Below are 23,177 nucleotides of genomic sequence, written 5' to 3'. Positions count from 1 at the left end.
AACTGTGTTTTGCCCAGGGCTTAAACACTACTGAAGTCAAGCTTCCTCATGCTCATTCCTAGGGCAAATAGTAGTTGATACCAGGTTGCTGTATGGACTAGAAAAGAGTAACTCATTTTAAACATGCTTTTGCAGTAAAACATGGGGGATTACACTACTCACCTCATCTGACCCAGTCCTGTAGATGAGCAGGTCAAAGGGTATAGCTGCCACCATATCTATGAGGAACCAGCCTTTGAAATAATGGATGGCAATATTAGCCGGGTGGCTGACCACCTCATCATTTAGGTTGACGTAGGTGGTGCGGAAATTTATAATAATATCCACAATGAACATAATGTCCACAATCAGGTCCACAATGTTGAGCGGGTTGCAGGAGTAGCCGCACTCCCAGCTCCTCTCTTCCTCCTGGTCGTTTAGAAGGAAAGCGGCTGAGTAAGGGGTGAAGACAGCGGTGTAGATGACCAGCAGCAGGATTAGCCAGTCCCACACTGCTTTGAAAGGGCTGTAATGGAGGATGGTCCATCGGTGAATCCGCGGCGCCTGCAGCTTGTATTCCGGCAGCACGTCAGCCCCCAAGGAAAGAACCTGCAGGTGAGAAGGGATCACTAATATCAAGCAATCTTTTATCCAAAGTCACTCTGAGTAGTTGTGATTATGATATGCAAACGCCTGGATAAAGCTACCTAACTAAATTAAATCAAAGTATAATTGTACAGTTAAATTTAGGAGGCAAAATTGAAGGTCAACCCCGATGGAGACTGAAGTGACCTGATGTAGGATCAGTAATTTGGTGCTAAAAGTTCCTCAGTGTTGTACAGCTTTGCTAGCGTCGCCCTTTAGTGGGGCAGGACACAACCCATGCCCTTGGATGCCCTTGTACGTAACCCTGGCTGGTCATACAATACGTTACACAGTTATTTGTTTCAACCTCTACCAAAGGAATTCCCGTGGATGGCACCTTCTTCAAGTTCTGCAGAATGGCCTTTGCTCTCCGAAATACACCTGAAAGCCCATCTTGACGTCTATTTTTGAGATCTGGAAAGTATTTACCGTCCTAGGTGTTTTCGGGACTATGGCTAAATGACTGATATACTGATATTTACTTAAGTCTCATGAGCGAAAGGATGAGCTTGGACAAAGGATCAAGTGGGACTTGAACAGAAAACTTAGGCAACCACTGCTGTGAAGCTTCACAAAGGACAACGGTCAATAAAGGGGATCTCACCATTACGTAATCATCGTGCCAGAGGCATGTGCTAAACGTGGAAGATTTGATTGCAGTGGGTCAGTGTATATTGTGTGTAGTGGTCAGGTTATGGGTAGGAAATGCTAATGTGGGTACGGCACCGGTCAAATAGAAAAACAGACTTTGCTAATTATCAGGTCACAGGACAACGTTCTTACTGTAAATGTCTTTGCTCTCCTCCCCGGGTTGGTGCAGTTTTCAGGAAACAGGAGCATCGGATAGGGATATTAACTAAGAAATTATAATTACTGATGGGGGGGAGGTCTTTCCCTTTAAAGGAGAATTCAACCCTAAAGTTAAAAAAACCCTACTCCCCTACCTCCTCCCCCAGCCTAAGTGTTACCCCGGGAAAATGCCCCTAACGCTTTACTTACCCCTCGGTGCAGATTCAGGCATTGGAGTTCACGGGCGCCATCTTCTTCTCTTCGGAAAATCTTCGGAATGAGACCGGCATAGCGGCACATGCGCAGTTGGAGCAATTTTCTGTTTCACGACAACTGCGCATGCTTTGGAACTCACAAAAATTGCGTCGGTATCATTCCGAAGATTACTGAAGAGGCTGAAGATGGCGCCCGTGAACTCCGATGCCTAAATCTGCACCAAGGGGGTAAGTAAAACTTTAGGGGCATTTCCCGGGGTAACAGTTAGGCTGAGGGGAGGAGGGAGGGGGGGTCTATGTAGGTTAGGGGGGTAGGATTTTAAGTTTTTTAAATTTAGGGTTGAATTCTTCTTTAAGGGGGACATCCACAAATCTGAAGTAACTTCAGAGCTATAAGTGAACTGCAGTAACTATTTTCCAATTTTGTGATTCGGTTCTTGTACAGGTATGGGACCTGTTATCAGGACCTGGGGCTTTCTGGATAACGGATCTTTCTGTAATTTGGATCTTTATACCTTAAGTCTACTAGAGAATCAAGTAAACATGAAATAAACCCAATAGGCTGGTTTTGCCTCCAATAAGGATTAATTATATCTTAGTTGGGATCAAGTACAAGCGACTGTTTTATTATTACACAGAAAAAGGAAATCATGTTTTAAAAATTTGGATAAAATTGAGTCTACGGGAGACAGCCTTTCCGTAATTTGGAGCTTTCTGGAGAAGGGGTTTCCAGATGATGGATTCCATAGCTGTATTATTTTTATCCTAAACATTGGCATATCTATGGTGCAAAAAATCCTCAGGAGGGATTAGCATGCTGCCAGAGGTCTGTCTCATCATGCCCCTTCTCTACCCCATCTGTCTGCACGATGGCTTATTTTTGTGGAGGGCAGGGAGTTTAAAGCAGTGGAAGGACACAGAAACAGCACACCATACAAAAGATCTCAACTACAGCCTGAGCCCCCTGTCCCATGCAATTGTGGGTTCTGCTATTTATCACCTGATAACAGGTGTCTATAGCTCTCTAGAATCCATCTCTAGAATCCATCTCCAAAATCCAAGTCATAAAGCAAAGCAGGACTACCATCTTCACCAGAAAAAATACTGAGACAGTCATGAGTACTAGGAAATATTCACCCCATACTAGCACATAAAGTAATAATAATTGTACCCCCTTTTCTCCAATAAATAGACAGTAACGCCTATGGGCACGGAATACTGCAAGCACAGGACATAATATCCCTGCAAATCCCCAATGCTCGCTTTGTTCGACGAGACCTACTGTATGTCGGCAGCGATAGAGCGGAAAAAAACCCCTAGTTATGACCAATGGAAATGCTGCTACTATTGCTGCCTTTAGAGAATGCATGTTGTTTTACTTTGCACCTGACATTCCCAAAAGTTCAGGACTCCCTTGGGCACTATGCCCAACCACAATAATGTCCGATGATGGTTGGTTGAGCCCTGGTACCTACCTTTACACTCAGCTTAATGGCTTCTACCACAGCAGATGAGGTGCAAAGTCAGGATCTGATGAAGGCTCACACTTTCACCCCAATCTCATCGAAGCACCCCCTCCCACCAGCTTGATACAGCTCGTCTGCCAGAGCCTCACATGAGGACCTCCGAGGCGCAGAATTGTCTGTGATGCTCAGTCAGATGATCAGAAGAACGTACAAGGGAACACAAAACTCTCGGTGCAAGTGTGAATGTGTCACAGCAAGAGCACGGCTAATGTGCAGCGCATTATTTTAACCCCCTGATGTGTGTGTGAAAATGAAGCAGCACTCCTGTGTTAGGGAAGGTGCTGCTTTTGCAAGTTCCGAGTGTCACACAAATCCCCCTTGCCCCACCGTGCGCTCACTTACCGGCTTCAGCTGCGTTCTCAGGCTCATTTCAGATATGTTTCGCAGAGACCCATTCATTGCTCTGCTTTATATGACTTCACTTGATTTAATGCACTTCTACCTCTCTCTCTCTTCAGCCCCAACCGTCATGTATGCATCCCCATGCCCCTCCCTCTGTATAGATCGCCCCCGGCACACAACTTTTTCTCTCCCCTCCGTCATATCTAGACGCTCTGCTGTTTCATAACGGAACAGTAACACCCACATCAAAATGAAGAGTATTCTAAGCAACTTCACAATTGGTCTTTGTAATTTATTTTTTTATAGTTTTTTTTATTATTTGCCTTCTGACTCTTTCCAAGTTTCCAATAGGGCTCACTAAGGCTACAAATGTATTTTCATCTTTCTATTCAGGCCTCTCCTATTCATATTCCAGTCTCTAATCCAAACCAGTGCATAGCAACTGGGGTAATTTGGACACTAGCAATCAGACAGCTGAAATTGCAAACTGGAGAGCTGCTGAATAAAAAGCTAAATAACTCAAAAACCACAAATAATAAAAAATAAAAAACCACTTACAAATTGTCTCAGAAAATCCCTCTCTACATCCTACTTAAAGTTAACTCAAAGGGGAGCAATCCCTTTAAAGGATAAGTAAACCTTTAAAATAAGTGAATTTAAAATTGATGAGGGGGCTTTTCTAAGCAATTTTGCAATGTACATTAATTATTTATTTTGTTTTAATTCCAAGATATTAAGGGATACATGTACTGTTAATATGATTATTTGTTACAACAGCTCCACCTGCTGGTCAGTTTCTCACCAGTCTGATCAGCAAGTAGTCAAGGAAGTTGTCAGGAGAAAGAAAGAGGCTGATGTTCTTCTGCTTATGGAAAAAAAAGTGTAAACCTTCCTCACATCTTTCCTAAGCAGAAGAACATCAGAGCAGCCTCTTTCTTTCTCCTGACAACTTCCTTGACTACTTGGTGGTCAGAATGGTGGGAAAATGACCAGCAGGTGGCGCTGTTGTAACAAAATTCATTCATATTAACAGTACATGTATCCCTTAATATCTTGGAATTAAAAACAAAATAAATAATTAATGTAAATTGCAATATTGTAATTAAGCCGCAGTGAACCGGGTATGTTGTGAATGGTGTGTAAATGTGTGAGTGAAAGGGGTGGGTTGATTCAATTGGTCCCCCAACAAACATTCGAGAAAGCCATTGCCTTTCAACTCCCAAATGAATAAACCCCAAGATATGAAAGGCGGGTGAATGGTCAGTAGCACGGGTTGAAGCCTTGGCATTACTGCTCAAATGCTATGGCTAATTCAACCTTTTTGTCTGCATGGATTTGTGTTTGTGTGTGTGTGACATTGTGTATTGGTGACAAATCTAAGCCATGTGGTTTAAGGACTCTTTCCATTACCCCTGAGGTGCAACATTTGGTCTCCCCCAAGTTTTCAGCCTTCCTGACTTTCATACTGGATTTTCAGAAGTAACTATAAGAGGAAAAGGATCCAGCAGTGAAGATCATACCTCCCTTGTCCATAAACATCTCCCTGTTCTTTGTGCTGTTTTGATTACATTACATTGCTCCACCACACACCAAAAATAGCTTGTCCTAAATATGCTAAATATGCATCTAATCTACTGATCCTGGTACAGACACACACATTCTAGATCCACATCCCATAAAATAAGGAAGATAGGGGTTATACATAAATGGTCCTGGGCAACTTCATCTAAGAGCCTGAAAACACACTAAATACCATGTTAACTGGGTGGTGTGGCTTGGGGAAGTCATGTTCTTGTCATCTCAGAAGTTAATTTTGACCCACATCCCCTAATTAGGAAGGTTTTTAGAAAAGCTGTACATTAAAGAGGACATAAAGGGTCCTGGACAACTTAGTCTTAAAAGAATCATGGCTCCAGACTGGTCCGTTGGACACCGCAAAAAGTCCGGACCAGACCCACTCCCTGCCTTTGCCACCTCATTCTCTGGAGATGGAGGTGAATAAAGTTGAGGAGATAGAGGAGATGGAGATAGATAGAGTGGAGGAGGTTGAGGACATGGAGGTAGATCAGGCGGAGCAGGTAGAGGAGATGGAAGTGGATTAAGTCTTTGCAGCACTACCAATTCAAGTTTAACTTAAGTAAGTTAAGCCTCAGCGTATAGAAGGGATTGACAAAGGCCAGGGGTGTTTCTGACTCAGGCAACAGCAGCCCAGATACTGCCCTCCACCCCCTCGGTGCTTAAGCTTTGATGTTGGAGTGGGTCAACTATTAAAGCCTAATTTTTGCTTTAAAAACAAAACAAAAATTAGTCTCTTAAAGCTTTTTGTCCCCACTGGCCAGTCACTGCCCCAGAGATGGTAGATGTGGGCCTGGCAAGGGCTGTGGTCAGGTTCTGCCTGGAAGTCCTAGAAAAATGTATGTGAGGAGCTAGAGGTGGCCTAGGACTCAGTAGTAGTCATGCTAAGAAGGGAACATAGATAGATAGATGATAGATAGATGATTGATAGATAGATAGATAGATAGATAGATAGATAGATAGATAGATAGATAGATAGATAGATATAGAGATGTATAGATAGATAGGTATTCATTCCTTTGCATGGGTCATGGAATGATCTAGCGAATTCCAACAAATAATAAATGCATTTAAATATAAAACCACAAGAGGGCTCCTTACACCGTCGTGCCCTGAACAATAATCTTTTATCTGTCATGATATAAAGTGATTAATAAATGTAGATTTACATCAGATCATTAAAGGGCTTGTTTCATATGAACTCTTTTACCTCTGAAATATATATATCTATCTCTGAAGTGGTTGCTTGCTGTCATTAAACACCAGAAGGGGAATATATAGTGTCCAGAGATGAAAGAAATATCTATAAAACCAGCAGAGTTAAGTGGAAACAGAGTAGGTAGGATCGTATGAAAGCCAGGGGGATAGGGGGAAGAGGAGAGGGTGTATAATTGGGAAAACACCAGAGAAATGACATATAGAGTGAGAAAATTAAAGAGATGGGATGAAGAAGAGGATGGACCACTGAGTGAGGTTTAGGTTTATTTATTTATTTATTTTTATTTCTTTCCTTTTTATTTTATATGCTTTGTTATCTATTTTCCTTTGGATTCTTTGACTTTAAGTATATGTACTCTTTTGTTCAATTCCTTGGTATGTCATGCAGCAATGTATATTCTTCTTCTATGCTTATCTTGACATACTTCATATGTTGTAGACCATAATCTGTTGTGTTTATGAAAACCCAATAAAACATTGTTGAAAGAAGAGGATGGGGCACATAAATCACCGGCAGAATGGCACTCGGACTGTTTCGGCTTTCCGAATTCATCCGAAGTTTCCTTGTGAAGCAACTTCGGGCGATTCTGGAAAACGAAGCACTCTGAGTGCCATCCCGTTGGCGATTTTCATTCTAGCTGGCGGGAAGGCAGAGGAGGCAGTTCACCCCACCGAAGAAGAGGAGATTTGTCGTCGGGCGTCTAATCTCACCGAGTCGCAGCATGTGTCTCTGCCCTAAAATGAATAGGTGGGAGAGGAGAATACAATATGGTAGAAAAAGCTGAGGATAGGTCGAAGTTCAGAGCAGGGGTATAACTACAGAGGAAGCAGACCCTGTGGCTGCAGTAGGGTTGCCACCTTTTCGCCCCATGGTATCCAGGGAGGGGACTTGTCCATGACACGGCAGGGGAAGCGCGGTGATGTGGTGGGGGCAGGGCCCGTGATGTCAGGGGTGGGGTTATTGTGCGGCATAATGTGTTATGTCTACTGCTCACCCGCCACTTCACTTTTCCTGCAATGGTGGTGCTGGTCCTCCGTTGACCCCGGCATCCTGATGAAGGGAGGTTGAACCCCCCCGAAACATTGATTTTTGTGGTGAAATATTAATAAAAAGAGGGGCCACGTTCCCGACTGCAGATATATTGTGTGTGTGCGGACCAGTGAATTTACTGCTGTTATTGTGCTTTGACCACCAATTGCCAGGTTGCCACGTTAATTATAGGAAATCCTGGCAGGCAGTTTTGACCCAGGCAGCCCTTCAAAAAACCGGACTGTCCGGGTCAAAACCGGGCAGGTGACAACCCTAGGCTGCAGGGGGCCCAGGAGGTATAGGGGGCCAAATGAGGCCTAATTAATGAGCAACGTCTACATATATTGGTAAGATTGGACAACCTGAATATGTTGGGGGTCCTAAAATTAATTTGCTGTGGGGCCCAGTAACATCTAGTAACGCCACTGGTTACAAGAGCAGAATGTAGTGGGGTGCACAGAAGGACATGGGTGAGTGTGGGCATCAATATGTATTTACGGTTATAGAATTGTGGAGTGATGTGAAATAGAAAATCAGAATTCAGTCTGTAGATGACTAAATAACTGCCCCAGGGGTATAACTACAAAGGAAGCAGACCCTGCAGCTGCAGGAGGGGCACAAGGTCCTAATAAACAAGCACTTGGATATTTTGGGCTCAGAAAAATCCAGTTACGCTACTGAACTGTTCCATCACACAACATGAGGCAGGCATGATTAAACCCCTAAATTCTGTATTTTTGTACCCGATCACATCCTTGGGCAGCCTTTTAGGCAAATACCTCATCCATTTTACTGGTGAAGGAAATTCTGCATCATTTCTTGTTTACATGATGTCACTTTCACTCGTTGACCTCACGAACAAAATGATTTCCAGCCTCAAATACACTAAAGGTTTCTGCGTTTTATTTTGTGCAAAGAAGGAATACGCAATCCGTTTCTTACCTGGGTGACTTTCTCAGTGACATTCTGGGTCCTCTCAAAGGCATTGCTGGGGGCCACAATCTCAATCTCTGTGGTGGAGGCGGAACGGTGTTTCTCTAAGTTGAATTCTACAAAGTTCAGAGTGAACTGTGGGATCTGACTAATGGTCCTGTACTTCAGTAAGTCTGACTCTGAGGTGGAGTTGGTCTTCGTTTTGGACCTCTCTGTAGAAACCAGACATATTTATTTAATCTTTTTTTTTATATAATAAATAAGGTTATAGAAGAATTTTACCCCGAACCACTGGGAAGGGGACAATTTGTTAAAGGGCATGTAAAGGCAAAAAAATAAAATCCTGTTTTTACTTTCTTTAATGAAAAAGAAACCTATCTCCAATATACTTTAATTAAAAAATATGTACTGTTTTTTATAAGAAACCTGACTGTATGCAGTGAAATTCTCCCTTCATTTACTGCTGTGGATAGGAATTGTCAGATGGTCCCTAACTGCTGAGCAGAGAAACAATCATACTTATGAACAGCAGGGGGAGCCCCGCCTTACTTCCCAGCCATGCAGAACTCAAGCAGCTTTGTTTGTTTCCCTGTAGAGCAGTCGGCGACTGTGTAGAGATTTGTATTGGATTTTATTTTTGCCTTTACATATCCTTTACTGTTTCCAACTCCAGATTTAAACAGATAAACTGGGATTCTATTTGGAGGATTATTTTGCTGCAGCCACTGGTTCTGCAGAGTTGGAGAAAGTTTGTATTAAACAATACAAAAACTATAAAATCCACATTAGATTACATGACAACACAGGACCCAGTGCAGTCTGTATATTCTGATTATTAATCAGTCTTGCTGTATCGGCTTCTGGCAGATATTATTTGACTTGTGCTGTTTTGATCATTTATGACGATCCCTAAGCAGCCCAGACCACACTGAGCATGTGCACAGTCTTGGTCTTGCAGAGATGTATAACAAAGTTACAAGATGGTGACCCCCTGTGGCCAACTTTGAAAGCATAAATCATTTGTTTGATTAGGCTTGTGCTGCAGTAAGTTCGTGTTTATGTTTAATATACAAAATACAGCATTTCTAGCCTTATTCTATTTTACACTTTACTTCCCCTTTAAACACCCCAAGTTACCTAGTGCCCAAGAACATAAAGTTGAGCAATAAAGACAAAGCAAATAGGAGAGTAGAACAATTGTCTATGGATTCTAAGGAAATAAGAGCTGGAGAAGTGACGGATAGACAAGCAAATGCCATGATACCAAGAGAACCAAGGGCAAGTAGGGCACACGGCTCCGGCAGAATGGGATCCTCATCGATCCTTTATATGTGATACTTACTTTGTTTTCCCTTAGCCCACCAACCTGTATCAAGACCCTTGATTTTTATTTATGTCTAAACCTCAATGTATGCTTTGTACAGGTATGGGACCTGTTATCCAGAATGCTCAGGACCTGAGGGTTTCCGGATAATGATCTTTCTGTAATTTGGATCTTCATACCTTAATTCTACTAGAAAATCATGTAAACATTAAATAAACCAATAGGCTGGTTTGGCCTCCAATAAGGATTAATTATATCTTAGTTGGGCTCAAGTACAAGCGACTGTTTTATAATACACAAAAGCCATGAATATCTTGTAAATTATATCCTTATAAACGGTGAGTTCTGATGTCATCAGTTATAAACGGTGAGTTCTGATGTCATTTCTGTCACATGACTCACCGAAACTTGTGTATTATGATAAATAAAGTACCCCCAGTTGCAAAATATGAGGATATTAGAAGTTACCTCGGAGTTTCCTGACCTGTATAAAAACACTCGGCCTTCGGCCTCGTGTTTTTATATGGTCATGAAACTCCTCGGTAACTTATAATATCCTTATATTTTACAAAAGGGGGTACTTTATTCACTATATTATTACACAGAAAAAGGAAATCATTTTTAAAAATTAGAATTGTTTGGATAAAATGGAGTCTATGGGAGACGGCCTTTCCATAAGTCAGAGCTTTCTGGATAACGGATCCCATACCTGTACTTTGCTACATTTACATAGATACAATATAGTTGGTCTTTAGACACTGGGAACACAAACTATTCTCCGATTACATTCCAAAACACTAAAGAGTTTACCTGAGCGGAGGGAAGCTCTTGTCAGTCGCTGATGAAGAGTTCTGTTGGCCTTCCTCGCCAGGAGCAACGCCAAGTCCTCGAAGTTCAGGATAAACATGATGACATCTCCCTCCTCGTTCTTCACTGGAACGACATCTACCAAGCATCGCAGACCGGAGCCTACAGGGAATATGATCAGAAGCATGACTAGTTTGGGACACCATCACCACTGAGATGGTCCAAAACAAGGACACGACTCATCAAACACTCCCGCCAAAAGGTAAAACATACAACTTGTTTATTAGGTGACTGAGCTGCGTTTTGATCTCCAGTTGGACACACGGTGCCCAGATCTTATTGCACATCTTACTCACAGGTCTCAGAACCAAACCTAATGCTCTAAGTCAGCAACTGCCATATTTCTGTGTATATTCTGTACATATAAAATTCTCATCTGAGATATCTGAGTGTAGATCATCAACTTATTCTATTTATAACTCTATACACACACCTATTGAGTGTGATGGACACCTAATGACTCCAGAATTGGATGATGGGGGGATGAGCCACCATCACCCCCCCCAGGCCTCCACCCTCTCCTCTGCCACCGCTATGGATCCTCCCCTTTGCCACCCTCACGGGCCTCCGTCCAAGCCGCATACCCAGTAACTCTGAGTATACTTCTCTCCAGATCTGTTAAATTCCCCTCTTTTTTCAAGTACGAGAGCTGTATCCACAGTGTCGGACTGGGACACTAGGGGCTTTGGCAAAAACATTCTATATTGATTTCCATATTGATTTCCATTGCATGGCACCATCTAGTGGTCATCAACTACATGTGCTATTCTCATCAAGTCTAATTAGGTTTAGTTAGATGAGACCTTCTCATATTTGGGCGCTTTGAGAACGACATTTCCAAAAATATGTCACCAAAATATCCAAAATGACACATAATTGCACAACAATTACCCTAAAATTACTACCTGAATAAACATGGCAGTAATTCAAGGGTAGCAGATTGCGTCCAATGATTGGATGATAATGCAGGTACTCGCGTGGTGCCCATAGAAGCACTGGAAGTCTACTGCCCTAAGTCTACTAGAAAATCAAATAAATGTTAAATAAAGCCAATAGGCTGGTTTTGCTTCCAATAAAGATGAATTATATCTTAGTTGGGATCAAGTACAAGGTACAGGTATAGGACCTGTTATCCAGAATGCTTGGGACCTGGGGTTTTCCAGATAACGGATCTTTCCGTAATTTGAATCTCTATGCCCTAAGTCTACCAGAAAATCATGTAAACAAGAAATAAACCCAATAGGCAGGTTTTGCCTCCAATAAGGATTAATTATATCTTAGTTGGGATCAAGCACAAGGTACTGTTTTATTATTACACAGAAAAGGAAGTCACTTTTAAAAATTTGGATTATTTGGACAAAATGAGGTCTATAGGAGACAACCTTTACGTAATTCAGAGTTTTCTGAATAACAGGTTTCCGGATAACGGATCCTATACATGTACAAAATCGGCCTGCCTCCCTTGGAGTCAGGGCTTTCCATCATGATAAAAGGGAAATGCACTAGATAATGCAGAGGTGCAAACGCTTTCAACAACCATGTTGGCTGAATCCATATAGTCAGGGTCGGATTGGGCCGACGGGACACCGGGAAAAAACTCGGTGGGCCCTGCCAGCCCAGAACCGCTTCCTTTCAAATATGTTTGCCAAGTAGCGGGAAAAAAACCTGTATGCTCACGCATTCCCAATTGCGGAGGGGGAAAGGGACAGGCCAGGGGCAGAGGGCCGGAGAAGGAAGCCCTGGTGGGCAGAGGGCCTCCCAGTCCGACCCTGCATATAGTTGACCGGCTCATGAGATAAATTAGCAGATATTGTGCCATTTGGCCATCCATACATTGCATGAGCCCTTACAAGCAAATATGAAGTACAGGAGGAGGAGGAAGAGCAGCAGGTAATGGACTGAAGAGGGGCTACTGCTGGTGTTGGGTGTAACTGTAGAGAGGACAAGGTAGTGGGGTGTATGGGGTCAGTACTCACCAGATGGACACAAGTACAGACATATACAAACACATTTCTATAAAAAGCCATATAATTAGTAGAGAGCAGCTGGCAGAGAAATTACAAGGTTCATGCCAATTTGCTTGTTTACTCCAAAAAATTGCTAATAATTTCCCATAACCGTGCCCACAACTGTGCCCACTCAAAGTCATGTTTCAGTAATAAGCAAGCAAAACTGTTTTGTTAAAGGAGAAGGTGACCTAACTTTAGCTTTTATGATCTTGCATATCAATTAATGGTCATTTACAACCGCAAGTGCAATTTTTAGGAACACGTGCTCCTAGCAAACCAGGTTTTAAGGGTGCAGGCTTAGCCACCTCTTTCACTAATTGTACTGCTCCCCCTCCTTTTGAGATGTAATATGGGGGAAGACATGCAAACACGCCTCTTTTGGATCTCTTTTAATCAAATATTTTGAAAAACAGTTACATTTACCTCTATTCCCCAGACAATTCAATGTAACAGCACTGCATTATTTACCATCTAGGCCAATAGAAAGGTCTCTTTAGAAATGGCTAAGAAATATCTCCATGCATCACGACTGGATGCAGCCTACAAACCACGACAGAACAAACTAAATTAAAAAGATGGAATATCTAACTTTGCAAACGAAGGATAAAATTGACAATTACTACAAAGTCTGCCAGCCAATTACAATATCCCCTGGGGACACATGACTAAGTATCATAAATAATCCAATAAGCGAAGGCTGCAGGGATGGAACACTTGGAAGGTGCTTTAACTCGTTGCAGATTTGGTGAATTCAAGGCACAACTGTTCTCCTGGACTTCCAAGGTATTTTTAGGACACGTCTAAAGAAATGACACGGCTAAAGAAATTCTGTTGTTCTTGTTGAATATTATTTTTCTAATATGAGCCAGTCGGAAGACATGGTTTTAGACATCTCTTAAGGTCCCCATACACAAGCAGATATAAACTGCCAGCAGCTTATTGGGCAGTGTATGGGGGCCCTCTGACGGGCTTCTCCGATCGATTTCTGGCTGAAAGTCAGCCTGATGTCATAAGTTAAAAACAGACACATCCATCAAGTTCAGCCTTTTAACTTCAGGGGAAGTGAGGAAATTTCCTGGTGGTCCAGTGTTGTGACAGGGGTGCCCACAGCCGGCACTTTCTCATCATTGCGTGTGCCACAAATTTTAAATATTTAAAGGGCTCCTTGCCTAATGTTGATTGCCCAAAGTTCCTGGGTGTGTTTCGAGTCTGATATTCGGTTTTTGATCCTTGCCTGTCCCTGACCTTGCCAATCCACTGCCTGAACTGACCCACAAGAAGACCTGGTGGCATCTGAGTAGCAGAGGGCTCCGCCTGAAGCCAAAGGCGGCTGTTATAGGCAGAAAAGTGGGCCGAGACCAGAACCTTGGAGTCTGTTCTGGGTTTGGGAAGGCAAAAAAACCCATTTGAAGCCTCTCCAATTTGCCTCAGATGGGAAAAAATCCTTCCTGACTCCAAGATGCAATGGGACCAGTCCCTGGATCAACTTGTACTATGAGCTATCCCCCATAACCCCGTATTCTCTCACTTGCTAAAAAGATCAGTCGATTGGGTAGGTTTTTAAAACCCGCAAGGGTACATTGATGCAGGCCTCAATCCACTTGTATTCTGCTTGTTGTGATCCGATCGTTGGGGACTAGGGATCAGCCCGATATCGCCCACCTCAAGGTTGGCATGTCGGGGAGAGATCCGCTCATTTTGCCAAACGAGGGGATCTCTCTATGTATAGCCAGCTTTAGTTGTCTATAGTGTTATACAGTCTAGGTCAGGAATGGCATTCTTTACAACAGAGAAAGTTAGGGTAAAATGTGGCTGTTTTGCTCAGTGCAATGAGACTGTGATACAGGATCGGACTGGGACAGTGTGGACACCAGGAAAAAAAGCGGTGGGACCCAGCACCCAACCTAGACTTGCTCCTCAGCTTGTCCTCTTTCGTCACTCCCTGGCCTGCCCTCCCTTCCCCAGTTGGACCTTGCACACCCCTGTCCAACCCTGCTGTGTTTCCACCCTCCCTTGCCATGGTCCAAGTTCTCATTTTTGTCTTCTAATATTTTAGAAGCCCTAAACCCAGTTTCTCAACAGCAGCCCAGACCACACTGAGCATGTGCAGTGCCGCTGACCCTCAAAAGGTGACCTAACAAGATCCAAAATGGCGCGCTTCTGTGCACAGCTGCGAAGGCCTGGATCATAAGCCACAATCGTATCTACAGTTTTGTTCTCGACAATCTATTTTTCAGCACCTAAAGGCACTTTCTTTGTGTCTTTGTCGTCGCTTGTGTTTTTATTACAATCAGCAGTCGAGCAGATTTTCTTTAACTGCAAAAAAAAAAAAACCATGAAGTTTCTCTTTCCAACTTTAAGTTTCTCTTTCCAACTTTCATGCTAATTAAAGTTGAATCAGGATTTGCACCATTGGCACCCTGACACGTCTATCACAGATCTTTGCACACAACAGCACATGATAAATGATGGCGCATTGGGGCGCACACTCAGACAAACAAAAATCCATCACTGATACACACTTGAGTGCAGATGGGAAAACAGGAGACCGCTCACTGAAACATTTGGATGCAAATCATACCCAAGGGATACACGGATAAATGCGCGGGCTGTCACTTACACATGGACTGCAGTGATACGTGCTTACAGGGACCCGCGTTGAAAGAAAGATTCCAGACTACAATTCACCCCAGCAGCACCATCATAAATATTATACAGGTATGGGATCTGTTATCCGGAAACCCGTTATACAGAATTACGGAGAGGCCATTTCCCATCCATTTTATCCAAATAATCCAATTATTTAAAAATGATTTTGTCTGTGTAATTATAAAACAGTCGCTTGTACTTGATCCCAACTAAGATATAATTCATCCTTATTGGAAGCAAAACCAGTGGATTATTTCATGTTTAAATGATTTTCCGAGTAGACTTAAGATATGAAGATCCAAATTATGGAAAGATCCTTTATCCGGAAAGCCCAGGTCCTGAGCATTCTGGATAACAGGTCCCATAACTGTATATAAAAACTCCATTTCATGAACCCAAAAGAACATGGCCACTTTTTTATACAGGTGATCCAGAAACCCGTTATCCAGAAAGCTCTGAATGAAGGGAAGGCCGTCTCCCATAGACTCCATTTTATCCAAATAATCCAATTATTTAGAAATGATTACCTTTTTCTGTGTAATAATAAAACAGTCGCTTGTACTTGATTTAAGATATAATTAATCCTTATTGGAGGCAAAACCAGCCTATTGGGTTTATTTCATGTTTACATGATTTTCTAGTAGACTTAAGGTAGGAATATACAAATTATGGAAAGATCCATTATCCAGAAATCCCCAGGTCCCGAACATTCTGGATAATAGGTCCTATACCTATAGGGCTCCATGAGTACAGATAGCAGCCCTGGCCACACACTATACTTTATGCACAATAGGAAAACTGCCACAGGCCAGTTATATATAAGCAAAAATTGAAGCAATCTATATAGAAATGGGCACTACTATGTATAAAGGAACCCTCGTAACACACAAACCCATAAGGATTTTCCAGCTGTTCCCCCAACCCCCAACGTAACTGTATCCCGGGATTCTGCAAGCCTTATTTTAAATACAACATGGCACAGCTTAGTTATCCTAAACCAGACGCTAATCCCAGAAGGCTGAGTGGATTCTCCGTTGCATTTCCGACTGTCAATTACGTTTATTCATTAAGGAGGAATTTCCAGGCAAATGTGCTTGGAATCTCTGCAGAGAAGCAGGCCGGGAGCACAGTCACACGGGGAGGCAATACAATAAGAAAGCTCGGCATTAGATTGGAAATTGGAACAGACTGAAATGGGGCACTTTTTGGCTTTTTGGATAGGGGTAAGATTTTCTTTGCTGTCACATGACTGTAGCCCATATTTGAGTGCGCTTTCGCTGTGTATTCTTTGCAGTACATGACCAGCCCAAACTGCTTGTATTGTGACTACAGACCCAACTGTACCTGTGCAACTGTGCAAGAGTTCCGAGAAGCAACGGATCCAGACAGAAAGGTGATTCTTGCAGCAAATGAACATGTTTATTTAAATAGAGCAATTGCGGAGGAATAACTTTCAGGCACTAAGGGCAGAGACACACATGGAGATTCGGGGAGATTAGTCGCCCAGCGACAAATCGCCTCTTCTTCGAGCGATGCCTTCCCGCCGGCTAGAATCTAAATTGTAATGCGGGATGGCATTTGTAGCGCTTCATTTTCCAAAGTCATCTGAAGTTTACTCGTGAGGCAACTTCGGGCGACTTCAGAAAACGAAGCGCTCTGAGTGGCATCCCGCCATTGATTTACATTCTAGCTGGTGGGAAGGCAGTTTGAGGCGATTTGTCCACGTGTGTCTCTGCCCTTAGATGCCAACAGGATAATAACAGCAGGATCTCTTCTTTCAAGTGAAATATCACGATTAGGTTAACGCACTCCTGGGGCAAATCCTCCCCTGGAGTAAAGCTTCCTGCCCAGGAATAATCAGCCTGGGAGCTTGGATTTTGGCACCTTTACTGGTCCTCACCTCACTCACTGAATCCCTGAGCTAGTGGTGGACTCACCACGGGGTTCTAACCTCACTTCTTCTCCTTGATGGAGCGAGAACTGCTCACTACATACCCTGAGCCTCTCTTTTGCTCCTAGAGCAACTATGACATAAACTTACTAATTCAAGATAACTCTTTCTAGTTTTAAACAACTCCAGACCTGGACCTGTAGTACCTCACAGTGATGTAACGTCCCAGGAAAGACTTGAACACTTAAGGCCTTTATACTTTTAACTGTTACCCCCTAATGGGCAACGCCTTTAAGTAATATGGACCCAGGAAAAAGGTACATAACTGCCTGAGTAACTAAGGGACCCTTAGTTGTCCAGTTACATAGGAGGAACTGCCAAATATACCCAAATCTCAGGATCCCTACGGTATATATATATATATATATATATAATAATAATAAAATATGGTTTGACCTTCATCTCTAGTATTTACCCCAAAGAATTGCTGGTGGTAGGGGAATAAAAATTTAATTTCTACCCTAGACCTGTGCTGTGCTTCTGTATTAAGTGATAAGCAATGTGGTGTACAGGTATGGAAACCCGTTATCCAGAAAGCTCTGAATTACAGAAGGCCGTCTCCACTAGACTACATTTTAATCAAATAATCCAACGATTTCCTTTTTCTCTGTAATAATAAAACAGCAGCTTGTACTTGATCCAAACAAAGATATCATTAATCCTTATTGGAAGCAAAACCAGTGGGTTTATTTGATGTTTAAATGATTTTCCGAGTAGACTTAAGATATGAAGATCCAAATTATGGAAAGATCCTTTATCCGGAAAGCCCAGGTCCTGAGCATTCTGGATAACAGGTCCCATACCTGTATATAAAAACTCCATCTCATGATCCCAAAAGAACTTGGCCACTTTCTTATACAGGTATGGGATCCACGATCCAGAAAGTTCCCATACCTGTAAACAGTGCCTGACAATTCCTTGTCATGAGTAAATAGAAGGTTTTAGGGGTCACCTGACCCTCAGTATCATTGAGGACCTGAACCCGACCGTGTGGTTCTGACTCCTCCCACCATTCTGTAATGACCTATGAGAAGGCGCGAATGAGCCAAGATACATATTATGGCGTTTATGGAACAATCTACTAACAGATTCTCTCTCTGTCTCTCTTCCACATCATCTGATTAATTTTTCATATTAAACCAAAACAGATGGGCTTGAGATTAAAAAGAAGGTACATCAGGATTTAGCCAAGCACGGCTCTCACTCCCGTCATATCTGCGCAGAGTTAAACCAGCGGGTGGGGTGCTCCTCGTCTTGCTGTGGGTTTAACTCTCTCTTTATTAGAATGAGGAATAAATAAAAAGGTAATGAATTAAGCCTGCAATCTGCGAAGGAACACGGGCCAAACGGAAATGACATTGGGGTCTGGACCCCTTTCCTGATCTGGAATGGCTGGAAAGCAATGGGTGGATGTCCCCAAATCTTTATTATTTCTGAGTATTTGGTGGCATCCTGAGGCTTAAATCTTATAATGAATTCCCAAGAGCAAAGCCATGGCTTTATATCGTCTGAGCAGACTCGGGTCTTGCGCCAGAAGGAAGATATTGGAACTTTCACCTTGTATTATAAAGCCAATCGGATTAGTTCTGGAGATGAAGCATCCAAAGCACAAGCCCTCTGTATTGCTCTGTCTCCTATCTCTTAGGCACATACACCCACTGTCCTGTTATTTGTCTCACTGTCCATTCCAACATTTTGCTGCTTTGTGCTATCCCTTGGCATGGACATGAACCCTACAAATTACTCAGCCATGCTCCACTCTTTACAGGGCACTTGTGTTTTGTACCAAATGTTCTTTACCACCTCTTCTGGGTTGGATTGGCTTACAAGGTTGTCCTAAAGTCTACCAGTGGAGCCAGGCTTCAATTGACCCTCTAGTTTACCAATTCAGTTCTCCTAAAATGTCTCTGCTTCTTTACCTTAAGCCAGTGGAGGAGTTTAAGAACTAGCCCTCTAGTTCATGTTATTTGCCCACTCTTCTGGGTAGGACTGGCTCACCAGGGTGTCACAAAATCTCCCAGTAGAGTCTGGCTTCAGTGGGCCCTTTAGTCTACCAAACCAGTTGTATTCTCCTGCTCCATGGCTTTGCACCCTTAATGTAGGCCAATGGAGGACAGTCAAAATTGGACCTCTTGTTAAATCTGTATAACTGCATCTTCTGGATAGGGCTGCCAAAAGGTCTCACAGTGGAACCTGGCTTCAATGGCCCCTCTAATTTACCAATTCAGTTCTACTAAATTTCCTGCACAATGCCTCTGCTTTTTTAGCTTAAGACAGTGGAGGAGTTTAAGAACTAGACCTCTCATTCATTACTCATTTGCCCAGTCTTCTGGGAAGGACTGGTCCACCAGGGTGTATCTCCCAGACCCAGTAGAGTGGGCCCTCTAGTCTACCAAGCCATTTGTCTTCAATCTCCTGCTCCATGGCCTTGCACTGTTACCATAAGCCAATGGAGGACAGTCAAAACTGAACCTCTTGTTCAATCTATGTAACTCATCTTCTGGGTGTGACTGTCTTACCAGGGAACCATGAGATCTCACAGTGGAACCAGGCTTCAGTGGATCCCTCTAGTCAAGCCAACCATTTCCTACCAGTGCCATGATGTGCCCTAAACGCTGCCCAATGGAGGACTTTGCTGGACCTCTGTCACATTGTCTGGTCACAATGTAGTTCGCAGTGCTCTTGAGTACGGTATTTTTTCCGAAACACTCTTGGGTCTTACAGTACAAAATATTGGGACTTCTAAAAAGAGACAGGCTCCTGTAATGTATTGACATTCTGACATACAGATGATGAATTGCTCACATAGCAGCATATCAGCAATTCGTTTTGATCAGACTACGACAAGGTTTAAGGCAGAAACTAATTATAAAGATGTATTGGTTGCTACCCAAGTTTGGGATCTGTTATCCAGAATGCTCTGGACCTGGGGGTTTTACAGATAACGAATCGTTCCGTAATCTGGATCTTCCTACCTTAAGTGTACTAGAAAATCATGTACAACTTAAATAAACCCAATAAAGCATTCCCTACACTAGCAAAGCCTGTTTAACATATAAATTATAATAAAAGCAATGTGCAATGACAGTATCAGTTCTCACAAATTACAAGCACGGGAGGAAACAATCGGTCTTAAAAGAAAACCACCCAGTGGGTGATACTGCAAAGCTCTGAATTACAAGCATGTTCAATAAGTACGAATTAAATGGTGAGGCATTAATTAAAACGAGCCTAATCTTTGTATAACACTTCCCTTAAATGTCACTCTCGCTAGCAATCTGCTTATTGCTAAGAGCTTTACCGGCCTTAGTTAAAACCGATCCCTAAGTAATGACTTTTGTGCAGTCTCACACTTGCCGCCGTATGACAAAGCAAGAGTTAATTCTTCTAATTCTGCACTGTTGGGCTGCCAATGCTGAAGTCTATAAGAGAGATGGGAGAGTTATAGGCAAGGTTTGCTTGCCCTTTAATTGCTACGCACATAGAAAATGCTTGTTAGCCTCTGAAACATGTGGAGTTACTTTAGGAAAATCTAAATAGAGGCAAATACATCTCATTTTCAATGTGCTTACCTCCTAATTAGTGCTGTGCATATCAATGACATCCTGCTTCTGATTTAAAGGGGAAATGCACCTTAAAATTAGCATTTGTCAGGGTTTAGGGCAGTGGTTTTCCTTTTGTTTTCCTGCACAAACAACAGGTGGCTTTCTAAGGGGCAGATGTATTAAGGGTCGAATATCGAGGGTTAATTAACCCTCGATATTCGACTGGGAAATAAAATCTTTCGACTTCGAATATCGAAGTCGAAGGATTTTGCGCAAATAGTTCGATTGAACGATCGAAGGAACGATTAAGTCCTTCAAAACGAACGATTCGAAGGATTTTAATACATCGATCGAAGGATTATCCTTCGACCAAAAAAATATAGCCAAGCCTATGGGGACCTTCCCCATAGGCCAGTGATCCCCAACCAGTAGCTCATGAGCAACATGTTGCTCTCCAACCCCTTGGGTGTTGCTCCCAGTGGCCTCAAAGCAGGTGCTTATATTTGAATTCCAGGCTTGGAGGCAAGTTTTGGTTGTCTAAAAACCAGTTGTACTGCCAAACAGAGCCACAATGTAGGTTGACAATCCACATAGGGGCTACCAAATGGCCAATCACAGAACTTATTTGGCACCCCAAGAAAATTTGTCATGCTTATGTTGCTCCCCAACTCCTTTTTCTGCTGAATGTTGCTCACGGGTTCAAAAGGTTGGGGATCCCTGCCATAGGCTAACATTTAGTTCGGTAGCTTTTAGGTGGCGAACTAGGGGGTCGAAGTTTTTTCTTAAAGAAACATTACTTCGACTATCGAATGGTCGAATAGTCAAACGATTTTTAGTTCGAATCCCTCGCTTCGAAGTCGTGGTTGAAGTAGCCCATTCGATGGTCGAAGTAGCCAAAAAAACACTTCGAAATTCGAAGTATTTTTTCTTCTATTCCTTCACTCGAACTTAATGAATGGGCCCCTAAATGTTATCTTAAGTTTATCATTCTCTAAAGTTTATTCTGCACGTCTAGACTATAAGGGTAATGTCACACCTGGAGATTCGGGGAGATTTAGTTGCCCGGCGACTAATCGCCTCTTCTTTGGGGCGACTAATCTCCCCGAACTGCTTCCCCCTGTCTTCCGCCTGCTAGAATGAAAAAAGCCTGTGGCATGGCACTGGCGGCGCTTCGTTTTCCGAAGACGCTTGAAGTTTGCTCACGAGGAAACTTCGGGCGACTTCGGAAAAAGAAGCGCCACGAGTGCCATGCTGCAGGGGATTTCTCATTCTAGCAGGCGGAAGACAGGGGGAAGCAGTTCAGGGAGATTAGTCGCCCCAAAGAAGAGGCGATTAGTCGCCGGGCAACTTAATCTCACCGAATCTCCAGGTGTGCCCTTACTCTAAGGGTGGTGGCACAAGAGGCTACTGGGGGAGATTAGTCGCCCAGCGTCAAATCGCCTCGTCTTCGGGCGACTAATCTCCCCTAAATGCCTAAATGGCTAGAATGTAAATCGCTGACGGGATGGCACCCAGATGGATTCGGCTTTCCGAAGTTGCCCAAAGTTTCCTCGTGAGGCATTTAGTTGAGATTAGTCGCCCGAAGAAGAAGCAATTTGACGCTGGGCGACTAATCTCACCCAGTAGCCTTGTGTGCCACCACCCTAAAGAAAAGTATTGCGGGTCTGGGTTGTGGGTCACGGGCAGAGGGTATGGGTCAGGTACGGGTATCAGACAATAGACGAGCAGCACTCTAACATAAGCAGCAAGTTTGCTCCGCCTGTAGTTTCGGATGAAACGGGAAGTTTCCTGCCCCTGCTTGATTAGATGTATATTTAATAGCCAATCCGACTATTTTTAAATCAGTTTTTGTTGATTAATTGAGCGAGACTATAATTCAATCTACCCAAGGGCACAGTCATTTTTCTCCCATGGCCCAAGCTGCTCGGCATTTTAATTTGCATCCGTTAATTCCATCCTCCGTATTCTGCTCATTTTTTTCAGCTTTCGGAGAGATGCCCCGATTTTCCCAACTGTAGAAAAAGCATTGCCGGGAACGACTCACCAACCAAATTCAATATCTGATAGCAGCGTTCTCCCCGGGTCGCCTAGAATTCCCATCTGTTGCTGCGTGACCATGTCATAGTAATCATTATGTAAGAGGGAATTATCTTGTGTATGTAACATAACAGATGCCCTTGAAACAGCAACCGGGTCAGACGAGGAAATCTGTTGTCCTGCATGAAGCATCAATACTGAGACCAGTGATCTTTCTAAACATTCACAGGGTGAAACATGGAAACCTTCGCCCCGTGAAGTAATGGGATCACTACTAGTAAGGAAAACTATTTCCTTTTTCTATGTAATAATAAAACAGTCGCTTGTACTTGATCCCAACTACTATATCATTAATCCTTCTTGGAAACAAAACCAGCCTATTGGGTTTATTTCATGTTTATATGATTTTCTAGTAGACTTAAAGGGATACTGTCATCAGAAAACATGTTTTTTTCAAAACACATCAGTTAATAGTGCTGCTCCAGCAGAATTCTGCACTGAAATCCATTTCTCAAAAGAGCAAACAGATTTTTTTATATTCAA

At 42.9% G+C, this 23,177-nt stretch overlaps 1 protein-coding gene across 3 annotated transcripts in view; it reads right to left on the bottom strand.

The window, feature by feature from the left end:
- The window catches only part of LOC108702565 (potassium voltage-gated channel subfamily H member 6), a 67,943-nt gene that overhangs the window by 14,141 nt on the left and 30,625 nt on the right, over nucleotides 1-23,177 (bottom strand). For 2 of the 3 annotated variants that reach the window (XM_041578596.1, XM_018238118.2), the window contains exons 3-5: nucleotides 10,387-10,545; nucleotides 8,262-8,464; nucleotides 163-588 (exon numbers count right to left, since the gene is read on the bottom strand). In XM_041578596.1, the coding sequence (XP_041434530.1) occupies nucleotides 163-588; nucleotides 8,262-8,464; nucleotides 10,387-10,545 (788 nt within the window). Of the gene's footprint in view, nucleotides 1-162; nucleotides 589-3,496; nucleotides 3,600-8,261; nucleotides 8,465-10,386; nucleotides 10,546-23,177 lie in introns of those variants that run through there. The other variant, XM_041578597.1, reaches the window with a different exon arrangement.

This window comes from Xenopus laevis, chromosome 9_10S (genome assembly GCF_017654675.1).
Source record: "Xenopus laevis strain J_2021 chromosome 9_10S, Xenopus_laevis_v10.1, whole genome shotgun sequence".
Classification (NCBI taxonomy): Eukaryota; Metazoa; Chordata; class Amphibia; order Anura; family Pipidae; genus Xenopus; species Xenopus laevis.
Note: the sequence above shows the minus strand (reverse complement) of the source record. Positions and strands in the feature narration are given on the sequence as shown.